We start from the raw sequence: 16,046 nt of genomic DNA, 5'->3' as shown, positions 1-16,046 counted from the left end.
CCTTCTGCCCTTCATTATTCAGCACTCTCTCACCTCTAACTGGTGGTTATTCCATTTGGGATCCATCTCCAATGGGCATCACTCTACAACATTGCATTGCTCTGCCCTTGGGCATTCTATACTCTCTTATATTCATTTATAGCATTCATTCACTTCAAAGTTTCTTCTCTCTATATTTGTCTCTAAGTTTGAGTTTTGAGTTTTGGGTTTTTGCGTTTAGGGTTTGAGTTTTGCTTTGTCTCTGTCTGAGTCTTTGTATTTTAGTATTGGTCGTACATGCTTTGTTTCCTTAGTGCAAACCCTAGCATATCTTCACAGTATGTACTCGTACCATATCAAAGAGACAATAGGGTTTGCAAGGAGAAACATAAGAGTATATAGCAAACACTGAGAGAAAAAAAACTTAGAAACTCAAAAGAAGATAATGATGAATGATGAAAGTTGAATCATGTTCAATAAATCATGCTAAAACAATGAAGCAAAAGCTCGAAGATGACTACAGTGTCTTGGCTGATCAGGCGGAAGCACCTAAAGGGAATCTGCACAATGAAGGGAGCAAAACGCAATTCTCCGAGAGAGCAATAGAATATCAAAGTAGATAATGATAGATGAAGGACAGTAGTGTAGAGAGCGAAACACAATCCTCAAGAACGAAGAAAACACAAAAACGCAAGTATCTAATATAAGGCTAATAAAGACGGTGTAATCTATTGTAAACATATTGAATTTACTGTGAACAAAGCCTTCATAAAGTGGCTAACACAGCTGGGAACTATCGCTTGGGTGCTTAGGCAACAATAGGAATTGAAAACACACAATAATAAGGAAGATAATCTGTGGTACCGGTCCAAGGAGGAGTGAAACCAACAAACATAGTAGGAAGGATAATGAAGAACAAGCTACCGGGCTGAAAATGCAACAATTTGAAGTGCGTAATGGTAATGTGAAGAAGATCTCCAAAAGATGGCACAATCAATTGGACATCACGACGAACTAAGATATTTGCCAAGGTAGGGGTGTGGACAACAATGGTAAGAGAGCTGAGACTAAAGGTGTGATGAGGGAATGATGAAGAAATGAATGAAAGAGTAAGTATGGAGTGTGGATGGATGAATAACCATGCCCTATCTATAGGACATGAGCCATTGAACTCTCTCAAGTGGCTGCCTGACTCTCTCAGGTGACACCCTGACACTAATAAATGATACAAATAACATTTTGGGATTGTAAATGAAAACCAAAACAGAAATTAAGATACTAAAATAAACTTAATGAGTGAATTTCTCAACAACCCTAATTGTGTTTCTTTATCAATCTATGTGTTTCTCATATGATTGTGTTGTATTCTATAGAGGACCATGTCTTTACAACTAGTAGTCGAATGCTTAGAACTATTATAAGCAAACTTAATCTCAAAAAGTTAATGCCCCCAGCCACACTATTTATTGGAGACATATGCAGCAACATATCATCCATGGTCTAATTGGTTCTCACAATATATTTATCAATCTCAAAATATTATGAGGACAGCATGGAAAATCGTGTCTCCAACTTCTAGAAGACCATTTGCCAACAATAGCCAATCAGCTTAGGACCACGGTCACTTATTACTTCTTCAAGCAAACCACAAGGTTTATATAAGTGCTTGACAAAGAGACTATCCAATTCGTCGCTCATAACAGTGGTTTTTATCGGAATGAATCAAGTCATTTTCATGAATCAGTTGATCACAACCTAGATCACATCATGAATTTAATTTGTATATGGTAATTCTACTACAAATACAAAGAAAATACTATTTTACTTTTTATTGAAATTTTGTAAAAATTGTAATATTTTCACTTATTTATGTCATTTAGCTTTATTAAACTAACACTCTAGGTACTCGTGCACATAAAACTCAACCAAAGTCTTCATCTAACAACCAATAGAAAGATCAAGTAACAAAGGCAAAAATCTAGTGTATATCAAGGTATTTTGCACTTAGTGCATCATGGCACTCGTACATAATCTTTTTACTGATGAGGAATATACTTTGCCTTATTTAAAGAGAAATCCATTTCTAATGAAATACCTTTTCACCATCATCCTCTTAGTATGCAATTTTCAAGCAATTAGACCGCCAAAGCTTCTTGGACCACTAAGTCCTCTTGGAGTAATTGCTAGATCCTACCAAAGTGAGGGTCATTTGACAAACCCCCTAGAGAGACCACTAAGTCCTCTTGGAGTAATTGCTAGATCCTACCAAAGTGAGGGTCATTTTGACAAAGCCCCTAGAGAGAAAGATAATCAATCAAAATGCCAAAGAAAAACAGAGTATTGACTTCAAGAATCTGACTAAGTGGAATGGTAACCATATTAGTTGCATCCATCCAATAACAGATCTCGAAATCAAGCTGTTGCATAAGCTCTGCCCATCTCATATTTCAACCTTGGAAATTGAGCTAATCGCAAAGATATTGTAGGACATAGAGGTCAAGTCTAAATAATACACTAGGCATTTTAAGTGCACAAATGACCACTAATAATCTCTTCTCTTTAGTAGTGTAATATGTTTGACATCAATGAGCTTGTGACTCTCAAATACAACACGTTGTCCATCCTAATAAAGCATAGTACTTATAAAATAATCACTCACACTTGTTTATATGTCATAGGGATTTATTCAGATCAATATTCTACAATGTTGGTGTAGCAATAACCAACCATTTCAATGTTTAGAGATATCAATCGCGCTTATATTCCAAACCATACTGGATTAACATGTTTCTTCTTGCTTCAAATACCTTTTAAGTAAACATATCAAGGGTTCAACAATTTTAGCATAGTTCTTGATGAACTTCTGAAAAAAGCCAACAAAAGACCATACGCAAATGATTTGCATGTTCCTCTAAGGAAAATAATCATATACTTTTCGAGTTTTCTGGTGTCAAGTTTTGGGGATGGTTTGACTCAGATGTTCCTCACCAGGGTGACCTCCACAAACAAAAACGGAGATAACTCCGCTCGACAGTTTGTTAACTGTATGGGAAACCCCAATCACTTCCTTTGGACAGGAAGGGTGGAATTAGTTTGTTCTATTTCCTTCATGCTGGCAAGTCCATAGTTATTACTCTATTATCACTCTGAAAACTGTGAAACACTTCATAGAACGCATGACTTCAGTGAAACGATGCAACATGATCAGAAGACATTGATCGTGAATCTTGCGGAGAGAGAAAGTGCAGGATTGCTGTCATCGGAAGAGCAAGTTTAACGTTTAGAAATGGAAGAGGCATACCACAGCATAGTTAATGAGGTTGCCAGAGAGCTCGCATACAGGAAAGGGAAGCTCACGGTTAGCCATCGTGTGTCAGACAGCAGAAGAGTGTCAGCGGCAAGAAAGCTCCGCAGAAGGAATGCCAATGGAGGCATGGTTCCGGTTGACCAAGTCTCTCTTCGGAGGTAAAAAAAACATGTTTAACGAGTTCAAATATCAGTAATACCGGCCTGGCCTACCTCAATAAAGGAGCTTCACATGCAAGGGACGATAGGTTGATTTGTGAGGAACTTCCAAGTTATTAGGTAGCTCATGTACATCTCTTTGAAGTATCACGAGGTTCCTTTTAACCCATACGAATTTCAAAACAATTCCTGAGAGCCAATTAACAAGCTTCCAAGTGTTATTGTCCAGGTTTGAGTGGTCAGAAAATAGCACATTGATCATTCCAAAATTGCTCTTCAAATTGATATCCTTTAGCCATCTTCTCATTACCTTCCATATATGGAGCTACATGAATACACTCTGAGAACAAGTGTTTCTCTGTCTCTTCAACGCATCCACATAGCTGATAGAGAGGGGATACCCCTATCCTTTTCGTGAGTCTGATGTGCAATGGAAGTGCCTTCAACATGATCCTCCATCTCAGCATGTTGGCCCTATAGGATGGAGTTGCTTTCTAAACATTAGAGACTCTTGTCTTCTAAGTGGAGAGCTTTGCAATTGGGAAATCTTTCCTCCACTTGAGATGCAAGTTCATGTGAGGAGGGTTTCCTATAGTCTCATATAGATTTGCAGTGTGCCAAGTTCTTCCTAGCAGGGCTCAGAAGATCTTAGAGCATCAAATCATCCTTCTGCACCATAGAAGTAGGCCAGTCATCCCTGCGACCCTAAATCATTATTGTCATCCAATTACTTTCATGTTGTGTCAAGTTAAATTTCCTTGTTATCTCCTCTGATTGAAGCCATGTATTGCCTTGTGTATCCCAAATATCAACCCACACTACAAGGCCTTTGTTGAACATGGAGATTGCAAGCTTTGGGATTTCTATGTATTGAAGCAGACATGGGATTAAAGGCTAGGGGAAATAGCAATATGTTTTTGCTCAAAGAGGTATCACCTCTTGTTGTGCCCCTCGAGCCCCAATCTACATTGATCTGAATTTTATGCCATTGCTTCACCAATCATTGGGCAACCTCCGAGCATGGTAACCTGATTGATAGGTGGGGGCATGCTAAAACATCCTATCATCTAGTATTGTTTCATATTCTTCCTTTCACTTTAGCCATTGCAATCAAGTGTCTTGTCAACACCATCCACGGTTGTGTTCAATTTATCCTCTTGAGAAAGGGCAATAGTGAGACTTTGAGTTTTGCTAGCCAAGGACTCTAGACCAACACCCCCCCCCCCCCCCCTTTTGTCATTTGTTAATGTGTACCATTCCATCCTTGCCTTGCCTATACCAAATAAAATATATTAGGCTTTTTTCCAACTTACTCCATGTATCCTAGGAGAAAGGCATTACAAAACCAACATATACAATAGCTGATGCTAGGATGCCCTACAAGATGACTTACCTCTACCAAATGGAAATTTCTATAAATAGTCTATTGAAATTCTCACAACTCATAGCTTCTAAGGCCAATCAAAGCAAGACCGAACTCTTCTATTTGTCTTGGAAGGATTTGGAGTAAAGGTTCATAAGGTGGGCATGGGTAGTTGATCAGATACCTAGGTATGCCCGCTAGAGTGGGAGTCAAGTTCTAGGAGGAACTTGAAGCTAGCCACAGTGCCTTTACTTCTTTCTCTCCACTTATTCGAGTTTGGGATGTTAGGATTCTCCTCTCTCTCTCTCTCTCTCTCTCTCTCTCTCTCTCTCTCTCTCTCTCTCTCTCTCTCTCTCTCTCTCTCTCTCTCTCTCTCTCTCTCTCTCCTCTTTGTATGTTCATGTGCATTGGGCACACCCACCCACTTGGCTCCACCCACTCCTCCCTCTCCATTTGACTCTGACCGGTCACTTTACCTGGTCCATTCAGCCTACACGCACTTTTCTTTGTCTACCCACTCATTTGCCCACTTCTCTCACTCAATGCTTAGACTATCCTTGCATTGGGGTGTGTGTGTGTGTGTGTGTGTGTGTGTGTGTGTGTGTGTGTGTGTGTGTGTGGAGCCCCAAGAGAGACACCAAGAGAAACATGAAATCTACTAAAAGAAAATCCATCTTGTATCATTAACAAGTATGTTCTTCATATTTGAATCAACCACAATAAGAAAAACAACACCAATCTTCGCAAATCTTCACGCATCATCATATGACAATTCTCCCATAGATTTATCACAACAAAAGTTAAACATGTTCTTCATATTCTTCATCAAAAGAGCAAGAGAACACAAAGGAACGCTCTGCTTTGAATGAAAAACATCACATAGCATTCATCTGCAATGTCTTCATAGTCTCTCTCATGATCTCTCACTCATAAATACATTGTCTTTGCATGAAATTTATTGCTCTCTCTCACTCTCACATGCTCTCTCTCTCTCTCTCTCTCTCTCTCTCTCTCTCTCTCTCTCTCTCTCTCTCTCTCTCTCTCTCTCTCTCTCACACACACACACACACATTGGAATAATGAAGAATAATCATCCATAACTCCTCTTTGGTTGTGGATATCCCTCCCAAGAGGTATGTTTGATATGAAGGATCACGAGAACCACTACAATGTCCGCTCTTCCGCTTCTTTGAGCTATTTTGAACTTATATTCATCACCTCTAAAGATTAGAAAACTTCCCCAAGCTATACATTCATCCCACAAAACACTTACAGAGGCATATAAAGAGCAAAAATAGAACAAAGATAAAGGCTCTATAGAAGCTCAATAGAAGGTCTATAGTACCATACAAAAGGTCATCAAAAAGCATTTAGCTCAACTCAAATCATTCAAAACCATTAAAAATCATTCAATAAGCTTCCAAACAAAAAATCCATCAATCATCATTCCAACCTCTCATACAAAAGGAAAACATAACAAAACAGAACCAATTAGAACCTATCAAGCACTCAATAGAATCTTTTAGCACATAATTTTTCCACTGATAAATATCATGAGCTTCTCAAACCTATTCAACCTTATCCAAAACTCTCTCAAATACTCCCAAAAAAATCAATAAGTATATAAATTAGCCAAGTATTCAACAAAAAATAACAAAAAACATAATCATATCAACACTCAACATATCCCCACAGTTAATCAAGGAGCATCTCACTGTAATGTCCCATTGCTCCCACATACGACCTCCCCCTTAACTTTGATAAAGTTAATCAAAAATTTTAAACACCCCCCTTGATGACTTGGAGGGGGAGCCGCAAAAGCTAGACGACATGGAGGGGGAGCCGTAGAAAGGCGATGGCGAGGTGAAGTGGGTGGCGGCCGAGCTAGGGGTTGATGATGACAATGACAGAGGGAGGAGGAAGGAGATCGATGATGATGAAGTGAAAGAGGAAGACGGCGTGGCAAGGCCAGCTGGGAGGCCGCGAGCCCTCGTTGCCATGCAAAAGATGGTGGTCACCACCACCACCACATCCCTACTACCCGTTTTTTCCCCAACATTACCCTCCTCTCCCCATTATTTAACATCCCCCCCCCCCCCCCCCCCCCCCCCAAATTGTAGGAAGGGGGAATATAGGAAGCCTTAGAGAAGGGCCAGGACACTGAGGGAAAATAAAGGAGAAGAAGAGAGAGGGAGAGAGAGAAGAGAAGAAGAGGAAGAGAAGAAGAGGGGGAGAAAGAGAAGGAGAAGAAGAGGAGAAAAAGAAGAGAAGAATAATAAGAATAAGAGAAGGGAGGGAGAGAGAGAGAGGAGAAGAAGAAGAGAGAGGAGAAGAAGAGGAGAGAAGAAGAAGAAGAAGAAGGGGGAGAGAGAGAGGGGAGAAGAAGGAAGAGAAGGGAAAGAGAGAGAGGAGAAGAAGAGGAGGAGAGAGAGAGAGAGAGAGAGAGAGAGAGAGAGAGAGAGAGAGAGAGAAGGATTGAGAAGGTGAGTAAGAGGGAGGAAGAGAGAAAGAGAAAGAGGGTGATCGCACGTGTTTACCCCCCTATCCGCAAGCCTAACCCCTCCCATCACGATACAAGGAAGTCGGCCCACACGCCATCTCTCCAATGAGGGAAGGGAAGAAAGAGATTTACAAGCCGAATTATGGCCCCAAAATGGAGGATGACATGCACCAATGGAAATCCCACATTTGGCAGTGGAGCCATCGGTCCGGGTGATACCGTCACCTCGAATGCAACGTTGGGTATGGTTAAGCCATCTCCGAATACCCAGGTATTAATTGCCTTCTTCCCTATTCGTGAGTCATAGACTATTTCACTTCGTATACGCAAGTAGCTTGAACCTATTCCTATCATTATGATTTGGCATTTCGATTGTTCCTTTTAACCCAACTCAGTTGCATACGGCTTATTTGCTGATAGCGCTATTGCAAGGAGGAACTAGTCAAGGGTTATGAACGGTATAGTCGCTAAAAGAACGACATTAGAAGATTGTGCTTACAAGTGCTAGGTTAGGGCATAGTCAAGGGTTACAACTAGCATAACTGCCAAATGAATATGATATTAAGAAACGGGAATGGAAGGTTCTAGTCTAAAGTTTGGATACTTCAAAAGTACTTAGCCTAAGAGCCCAAACATTAAGAAAAAAAAACTAGATTCTAGCTCAACACAGGGCATGTTGGAGTCTAGTTACCTGAAATCATCTCGCACTTATCTTATCACGTATTTACATGTCAGGTCTATAATATGTTGATATATGAGAATAATTTTCCATTACTTCATGGCTTGACCAGGGCCCTAATACAAGAAATTAATCATAAGGATTGAAACTGAGATGTCCTAAGACCCGTCTGTTAACTACAACTTCTGTCAATCCAATTCGGGGTTGGGTTATCGATCAATGTAAGTGATTAATAGAACTTATGTCTTGTACAGTGTTTGAAACCTTAACATATGCCTTAATCGGCAGAAGGGAGTGTAAGTAAAATTTACATGGAATCGCTCTTGACCCCAAGGGGGAGAGCAAACACGTGATGGAAAGGTTATCGCGACTATTCCTGCAATGTTTGGAAAAGGATACCATTGTTTTTGTTGATTGATCAAATAACATCCTAAATGCTTTTGCATTAAGCTGATTGTGGGATGTGAATTGGACGATTCCCCCAAGTGGTTATGTTGGTAGTAAATGCATGGCAGGGGTCTGTGATGACAATTTGCCATGAAAAATAAAGGAATGTTTCCTTGGAAGGTGATATTAAGCTGATTGCTTTGATTGTGCTTGATTCTTAATTGGATTAATTAAGGAAGGATTTTTTTTGTGCAAGTGGATCATCTCCAAGGTCACACTGCATCTCAACCTGAGAGGACGCTACTCGATTCGCGGGCCGAAGGTCGAGTGGTAAAAAGATCAACCATGGAAAGTGTGTCTCACTCCTAGGTCGCTCTTGGGGTCAATGGAGCTCTGGACACCCCTTGCCGAGTCCAGAATGAGGAGCTGTAGATTGCCGTGAGCCCAACATCTAAGGCATTGGAAGATCCTATTCTAGATATTGGATAGAAATTATGGTGCCATGTGATTTGGATCGGGTACTTGTGCTCGACAAAAGGGATACATAATTCTCATGTATGGGTAGGAGACGAAGATTAACTTGAAGATAAGTTAAGGAATTTGTTTTGAAATGACTGGTTGTTTTGTATTCGTGTTTTTGCTCTAAATTACGAAAACGAATCCTGTTCTCTAAAAGGCTTAATTAATGAAGTTGATTTTAAATGTTGCACATAAATGTGGTAGGACCTAATTAGAAAACTAAAGCTATCAAGGGAAGAGGGTAGGCAGAATCCCCAACACGTCCATCCTACGGTAGGGTGGTCCTAGAAAACTGGGAGGCTTCTCACAAGGTTTTACCATCGTTTGACCCTTAGGTATGGTTAAGTTAAAACCCAATTCATGTCATTTTAGGGGACCAGAATGGGACTATGCCCTACGTGCATAGAGGTTGAGCGGCACATCCCTCTCGTTTCCCATTCTCTTTGAACCAAGTGCAGCATGGATCTACTTCAGATTGGGTATCTCTACGTAAAGCAGGATGTCCAAAATGTAATGCTAGAATGTTGTTAGGAGACCTTGGCCCTAGGAACCCAGATTTCAGGTCGATCCTAGTGGGTTCGGCCATAAACGTTCCGTTGCGAGGCAGACTTGGGAAACCCTAGGCGACAAACCTCTGAACATTCCTTTGAAGTGCCGGCCCGGCAACGCTTAGACTCATTTCTCGATGGACCACTAAAACGTGCTTGGACAACCGATAGGCGGACACATTACACCTGCGACCTTAGAAAAAGAGAATAAATGTTCAAAATATAGCTCAACTTGATCTTCCATAGCAACTTTAAGAAATACAATCCAAGCACGACCCCAACTTATAGCATGCATCTAATAAATAATTGCAACGAAAGGAAAACACCTTTATCCACTAAGCCAACTTAAAAATAGAAAAGCATGACAAACTTTTAAAGGATATAAGAGATTGCTTTTGCAATAAACATCCATCCATTAGATAGAATCACAAACCACCATCAATCAACTCCATCTTTGTCTTCAACTCCATGCAAGAAGGATAAAAACCACATATACATCATACAACATACACAGAACTCACACAAACACAAGACAATGTAGTCTAAATGGCACATGCTCCCAAAACATGGAGAGCAAAGAGAAAGGTTTTCATTAAAAATATCAATACAACCAAGAGAGTACCCGCAGGCTATGTAGGATGAATATATTTTTTCTTGAACTTCATACTCAACTTGAGACATTCCCAACTCTTATTCTCATTCAAAAAATGTAGAGGCACATTCTAGAGAAACTGTAAACAACACAACCTTTCCAACAGGATAATAAACCTAGTAGAAAAAGCTTGTGCAAAATAATATATGACATTAATCTAAGCAATAATCACATCCTCATTAGGATTAATTATTAAGTTTGGAATGCTCTTTCGAGTATTCAAATGAGATTGCTGATGCATAAAAACAAGATACCAACAAAAATGAGATGCCAAGCATACCGGGGTATCCTTAGAATGAGTATCTACTCTAGCAAATTGCAAGAAAAGAAGTAGAACATTATGTAGATGTGTCCTAGGACCCAAGAATGATAGGCATTGGTCCCATCAACAAATCATTTAATGTTGTCCATTGCCGTCGACAAAGGATATCACTGTCATACCCAAGAGTATCCATTATTGATTGTGGAGGAAGATTAATATAGTCAAATGGAGATGGTAAGGAAATAAGAGGGAAAGAGTGAAGAGGTGGGTAAGATAAATAATAAATTGAAGATATTTGAAGGGATAATGATGATGGGAAAGAATGGAAAGTAAGTAAACTTTTTTGAAGGGATTTTGTTGAAAAAATAGAGGGAATAGGTGGGACAACAGGAGTAGGTTCAAAAGGAGTAGGTGAAGATGTAGGATCAACAATATATAGACAAGCAGTAAAAATTAAAATTTCAAGAGAAACTATAGGGGTAAAAGATAAGAGAGGGATACTATTTGGATTAGAAGTGAGGATGGCAATATACAAGGGTAATCGATAAAAATTTAGGGAATAAGATAGGGTATCATGAGGATCATATGGGTAGATGGAATATCAAAAATCAAAAGCCGAAAAGAAATCCTTTGTGAACAAGGGATTGTTAGCAAAATGATTCAACACTTAGGATCGCAATGGCTAGATATCTGACTTATGAAAGACACTTCATCGATGGTGATGAGGATCTAGAATATCATCCTCCAAAAGAGGATGCCAAGTATAGCCTCTACACCACAATGTTGATGATCATTCTTCAAGCTATCGACCAAAGTCATCTCAGCAGAATATACATACATGACTACTTGTAAAATCACATCTCCTACATAAAGATTCATGTCCTCCTCATCGAGGATGTGCAAATCTCCTCAAAGATACATAAAAGATAATAATAGGGCCTCATAAGAGATTAACTCATCAACAAATATATCAAACACTGCTTTGAGTAAATCTGTAGACCACATGTTTTGCCACCCATCCTTTGGAGGTTCTAAGTCCACATTACTCAAGGACATGTAGAAGGATGGTGGAGGTGACACTAATTTAGCATAGTGGACAAAATCTTCCTGAACACAATTCATATGCTTGGTGAAGGCGCTCTACCTTGGTAGAGAACCCATCACACAATTTAGCTTTCTGTTGCAACAACTGATCTAGCTCTTCCTTAGAAGACAATAGGAAAGACATCACTTGGGCTAGAGGAGGAATAGAAAGAGTAGCAACTTTTTGGTTAAGTTATTCAATAAGCTTCTTATGCGACTCTATAGTTTCTTGGGAATGATATAACTTTCCCTCACATATACCAAGCTTACGAGCTAATTCCATCATTTTTGCAAGAGTTGCATTTTTCTCCTTGGTTAAGGTCACATTCTCTTCTTTTAAAGTGGCAACTTTGGTTTCTAACTCCTTAATTGTGGCTTTTTGTGAATCCATAAAAAATGTAGCTGCATTCATTTGTTTATGGATATCACTCAAAGCAGTCTTCTCAAAAGTTAAATTCTCCAAATTCTTGCTAAGCTGACTGGTTAAGGAGTTCACTCTATCTTGCAATGAGGTGTACACTCATGTATAGATTGTCTAAAGACAGGAGGTCATGGAGGTCTCCAAACCAGACTAAACACCAAAAACTAGCTACGAAAGCATAGATCCAGAAAGCATTGTTTGCAAGGAAGGAGGAATCTGTGGATCTAGTTGTCCTTCCCATTGTACTGCAAAGAGGTTGGTACAAGACATGAACGAGGTAATCGAGTTACCAAACACCTTATCGGAATATGTAACATAGGGGTTGGAACAAGGAGAGGATCAGAAGGACCCTGTGTGCTGCGCTTCTTTTGAATGATTTTGACAAGGGGTACATTTGCTAAATCTAAATTTACTTGCATAGGTGGAGAAGGAATAGAAGGAGGAGATTGCTGTGGAAGTGAAACGAAATTACGCCCAGGAATGCCACCTAGGGAAGGTGCCAATTAAATGATCTTCTGAAGAAAAACCCCATAGGAAATAGTACTGAGTTGACCCTTCGTTACATGCTAAAAATGCTTATACATTTTAGCCAATAGAAAGGTTGTCCAATTAAGCTTAACCCCCTCAAGAATCCTGATAGACGCAATGAATAGTTCTTGGGACAAAGACTTGGACACAAGCTTTTTGCCTGACATAGATTGATCCTGGGGAGGAATTGGCATAATTGCTTCCATGAAGGAGAGGAAACATGTGCCACTTATACTCCTAAACTGGTGATAACCTTATTCGCTACCAAAGAAATAGAGGTCTCCTTATGCAACAAGGCAAGGATCTCTACAATGGATAGTAAATGATTACTAGTAGGCACAGGGGAAGCTGAAAAAGGTAGGAACAAGGCCTCATTGATAGTAGCAGGGGATAAACAGAATTGACGGCCATAAACCAAGCCCAAAAGCTTCTTGTAAGTCTCCAAAAAAGAGTAACAAAGCTTCACATCCATTAGAGGGAATTTCAGGGCCGTAAAGAGATGGAGACCAGCCTTGCAAATGCAATAAGCATCCAAAAGGAGAGAGTAATCATAGATTGGTAACAATACATGCTGAATCACAAGCCGGGGTGTGGAAGAAGATGCCATTTAGACAATACTGGATCGCCCACACACACACAAAAACTAGGAAAGTAATTTTGTAAAATCCACACTTACCACCACCGCTGAGATAGATAATAGGGGAAAAACAAACAACAAAAAAAAAAACTGATTGGACTAGACTAGACCTCCCCAAGCAGTCCACATTCTACAGAAATTTTGACATGACATATGCACATATGTGATTGGGAGCTTCATGCTATGTAGACATACAAGCACCTGAAAATCCCATATGCAAGCACTTGAAAGAAAAGAAAAAATACCACACATACCTTATCCCAAACACAATCTAGAAATCAGGACTGAACTATAGACTCATATCATCAAAATAAATACAGACGGATAAGATTGATGTCTCTAACTAAGAAAACCCAATCTTCATAAGCGTATGATGTATACCTATGGTGCGGTGAAGTGAATGGGTGAAAATTACATGACTCATTTTTTTAGATGACAATTTAATTACAGTTCATTATTAAATTATCCCATTAATGAATGGCAAGTCGAATTTGCATCCAACCCTTACTTAGATTGACATTACTAGACTGGACTAGGGGTCTCTATAAATGTAATTCTTTTTTAAAACTTAGATAATTGTAGCATTATTATTATTTACAAATTAAATGTGTATATAGCGCATGTGCATGTGCACTGTGGATGGATTTTAATTTACAAAATTGAGTGAGTTATGGTGCTATGTGCATATGCAACGGCAAGGTTCATTTTATAAAGTAACGATCGCTTTCTTTTAATTAAAAATTTATGAGGTGTAATTTGTTTATTTGGTGGGTGCAATGATCGGTTGATTTTTACTTATAATTATATGTATATTACAGTGCATGCATAATACACAAAATCCCACGTCTAAGCAAGTCGTAGAACAGAAAAATCCACGTACAAAAACAGTAGGTCAACTAGGTGATAGTTAGTCTCCCACGTCTAAGCAAGTCGTAGAACAGAAAAATCCACATACAAAAACAACAGGTCAACTAGGTGATAGTCAGTCTTCTCTAAGGTACGAAAAAACCATTGCTAATATCATGGTTTTAAAATAAAGAAGGGAGATAAGAAAGGGTTTGTCACTTCAATGCTCATGTGCTGGGGTTTTTTCATTTTTTATTTTTATTTTGTGTGGTGTTTGAATCCTTAGAATTTTGAAAATTGTATATTGGTATGTGTTGAAAATTTGGTATTTAAATGCCATGTCACATTTGATGTGAATGAAACTTGAAGCATTTTGATTGGTTTGTTTGATAATTGGTTTTCCATTAGGCTTGTTGTTTGTTTTTCTTGCTCTTTTATTTTTAAATAAATAAAACTAAGCAACCAAATGGCTACACAAACATTGAGAATGTGAAAAAAAAAATTATAATTTTTTGTTAATTTAAATAGATTTTTTTAATTTTCTCAAAATTTCCAAGCATTTTTTCCTTTTATAAGTTATTTTTTGCATGCAAATAAATATTTTCCAATGTATTTTTAAAAACATTTTATGTATTTATGGCTGTTCATAACCATGAAGAAAAGTTTTGAAATTTATTAGATTTTTTTACAAAAATTTGTCATTTTTTCTCATTTTTTCAAGATTCTATTGAAATGTTAAGGAAATTTCAAGGTTTTTTCGAATATTTAATGTTTTTTTTTCATTTTTAAAGTGTGGAGGATTAAAATAATTAGGATTGAGACAACGGAGTACTCGATGGCGACTATGTGTGAATGGCAACTCCATAGTATTGGCGAGACAGGACGCACATCCTCCCATGTGAATGGGGGCTTACAACACACATACGCACAAACATGATCAAACATGCATACGTTGGCCACATAAACAATAACAATTGAACATGCAGAAAATGTCCAGTACGTAGGGGGTGTTCACACATGTATAAAACCTAAAGCACAATCAGGGTCCCACGGTGATGGAACAATGGTGGACGTGTGTGTGTGGTGGTGAGTTGGGTAGGTGGAGGGAGAGGGGTGGAAACATGGGTAAAAAAGGGGGGGGGGATGCGGATTTAAAGGTGGGGTACCAGGGTGGGCGGGGCCCAACAAACACATGCATTCAATGCATTGATCAATGAGGAAGCTGATTTTAATATCTTAACTCATGATCATTGGACTCAAATTGGCCGATTACAGCCACAATCTACCCAAACTTAGCCCATTTGGGGGCCGATTATATGCACTTTCACAAAAGTGCAAAGTCGCAATCTCTATCAAGTCTGAAAGCGTACCTGTAATTTTTTGTGTTGCCAAATACAAAAGATGCTGGCAAGGAATTGATGTTAGGATGCCCATTTAAAAAGCAAGCACATTGTAATGTCGACTATGAGTCTCATCATATTCACTTTGTTATTGGCGATGTATGAATAGTCAAGGCTTTTAGCAAGGGTAGCGCAGCTCCATCAAAGCGTGCAAAGCCACATGTAGAGAAACCCACCACCAAGCCTAAGCAGGGGGGTCGTGACTTGTCACAACCTACCAAGCCACACCACCAGCAAACCACTAAGATCAAAGTTAAGGCCCTTGAACCAGAGTTCAATTGGGTGCCTAAACATCAAGGAGGATTGCAACCTAGAAGCATACAAACATGACCTTGCAAGCCTAGGAACTCATACTCGAAACCTAGGAGATAAATAAGAAACTATAGGCATTGACAAATGGTGAAGTTGCGATGGGTCCCCAAGACCTTATTGCAAGCGTAAGGCTATTACGAGGGCAATGCTTGGATATGGGTGCCTAAAGCCAAAATGGCCAATGGCACTATTCAAATGCCACCCTCAAACTTGACCACCCAAAGCCCCATGATAAAGCTACAAAAGACTCAAGCTGCGAAGCCCATAAAGCCCAACACCGTTTACCCTACCAGCCTCAATGGGTCTATCAACCAAAACCGCAGCTTGTTTTAAATCCAAACTGACTCAATCTAGCCCTGCTAGTGCCCCTAAAGCCTCACAAACATCTGGCACCACAATGTCAAAATCACAAACCATACTTAGTGCATAAGAGGCTAAACTATACGCTCAGGAGCACCTGCAACT

The 16,046-nt window shown here is 39.3% G+C and overlaps 1 protein-coding gene across 4 annotated transcripts in view; it reads right to left on the bottom strand.

Moving 5' to 3' along the window:
• LOC148023232 (uncharacterized) overlaps nt 1–3,497 on the bottom strand; it is a 66,737-nt gene extending 63,240 nt beyond the window's left edge. For 2 of the 4 annotated variants that reach the window (XM_087696249.1, XM_087696251.1), the window contains exon 1: nt 3,281–3,492. In XM_087696249.1, coding sequence (XP_087552375.1) covers nt 3,281–3,346 — 66 coding nt within the window. In that variant the 5' untranslated portion in view covers nt 3,347–3,492. Of the gene's footprint in view, nt 1–3,280 lie in introns of all 4 variants that reach the window. The other 2 variants (XM_087696252.1, XM_087696250.1) reach the window with 2 other exon arrangements.
• Between the last annotated feature and the right edge of the window lie 12,549 nt (nt 3,498–16,046).

Source organism: Lygodium microphyllum, chromosome 16 (assembly GCF_053477565.2).
Source record: "Lygodium microphyllum isolate KBCC chromosome 16, Lygodium_microphyllum_v1.1.10, whole genome shotgun sequence".
Classification (NCBI taxonomy): domain Eukaryota; kingdom Viridiplantae; phylum Streptophyta; class Polypodiopsida; order Schizaeales; family Lygodiaceae; genus Lygodium; species Lygodium microphyllum.
The sequence above is the reverse complement of the archived record's forward strand: the minus strand, read 5'-3'. Positions and strand labels throughout refer to the sequence as shown.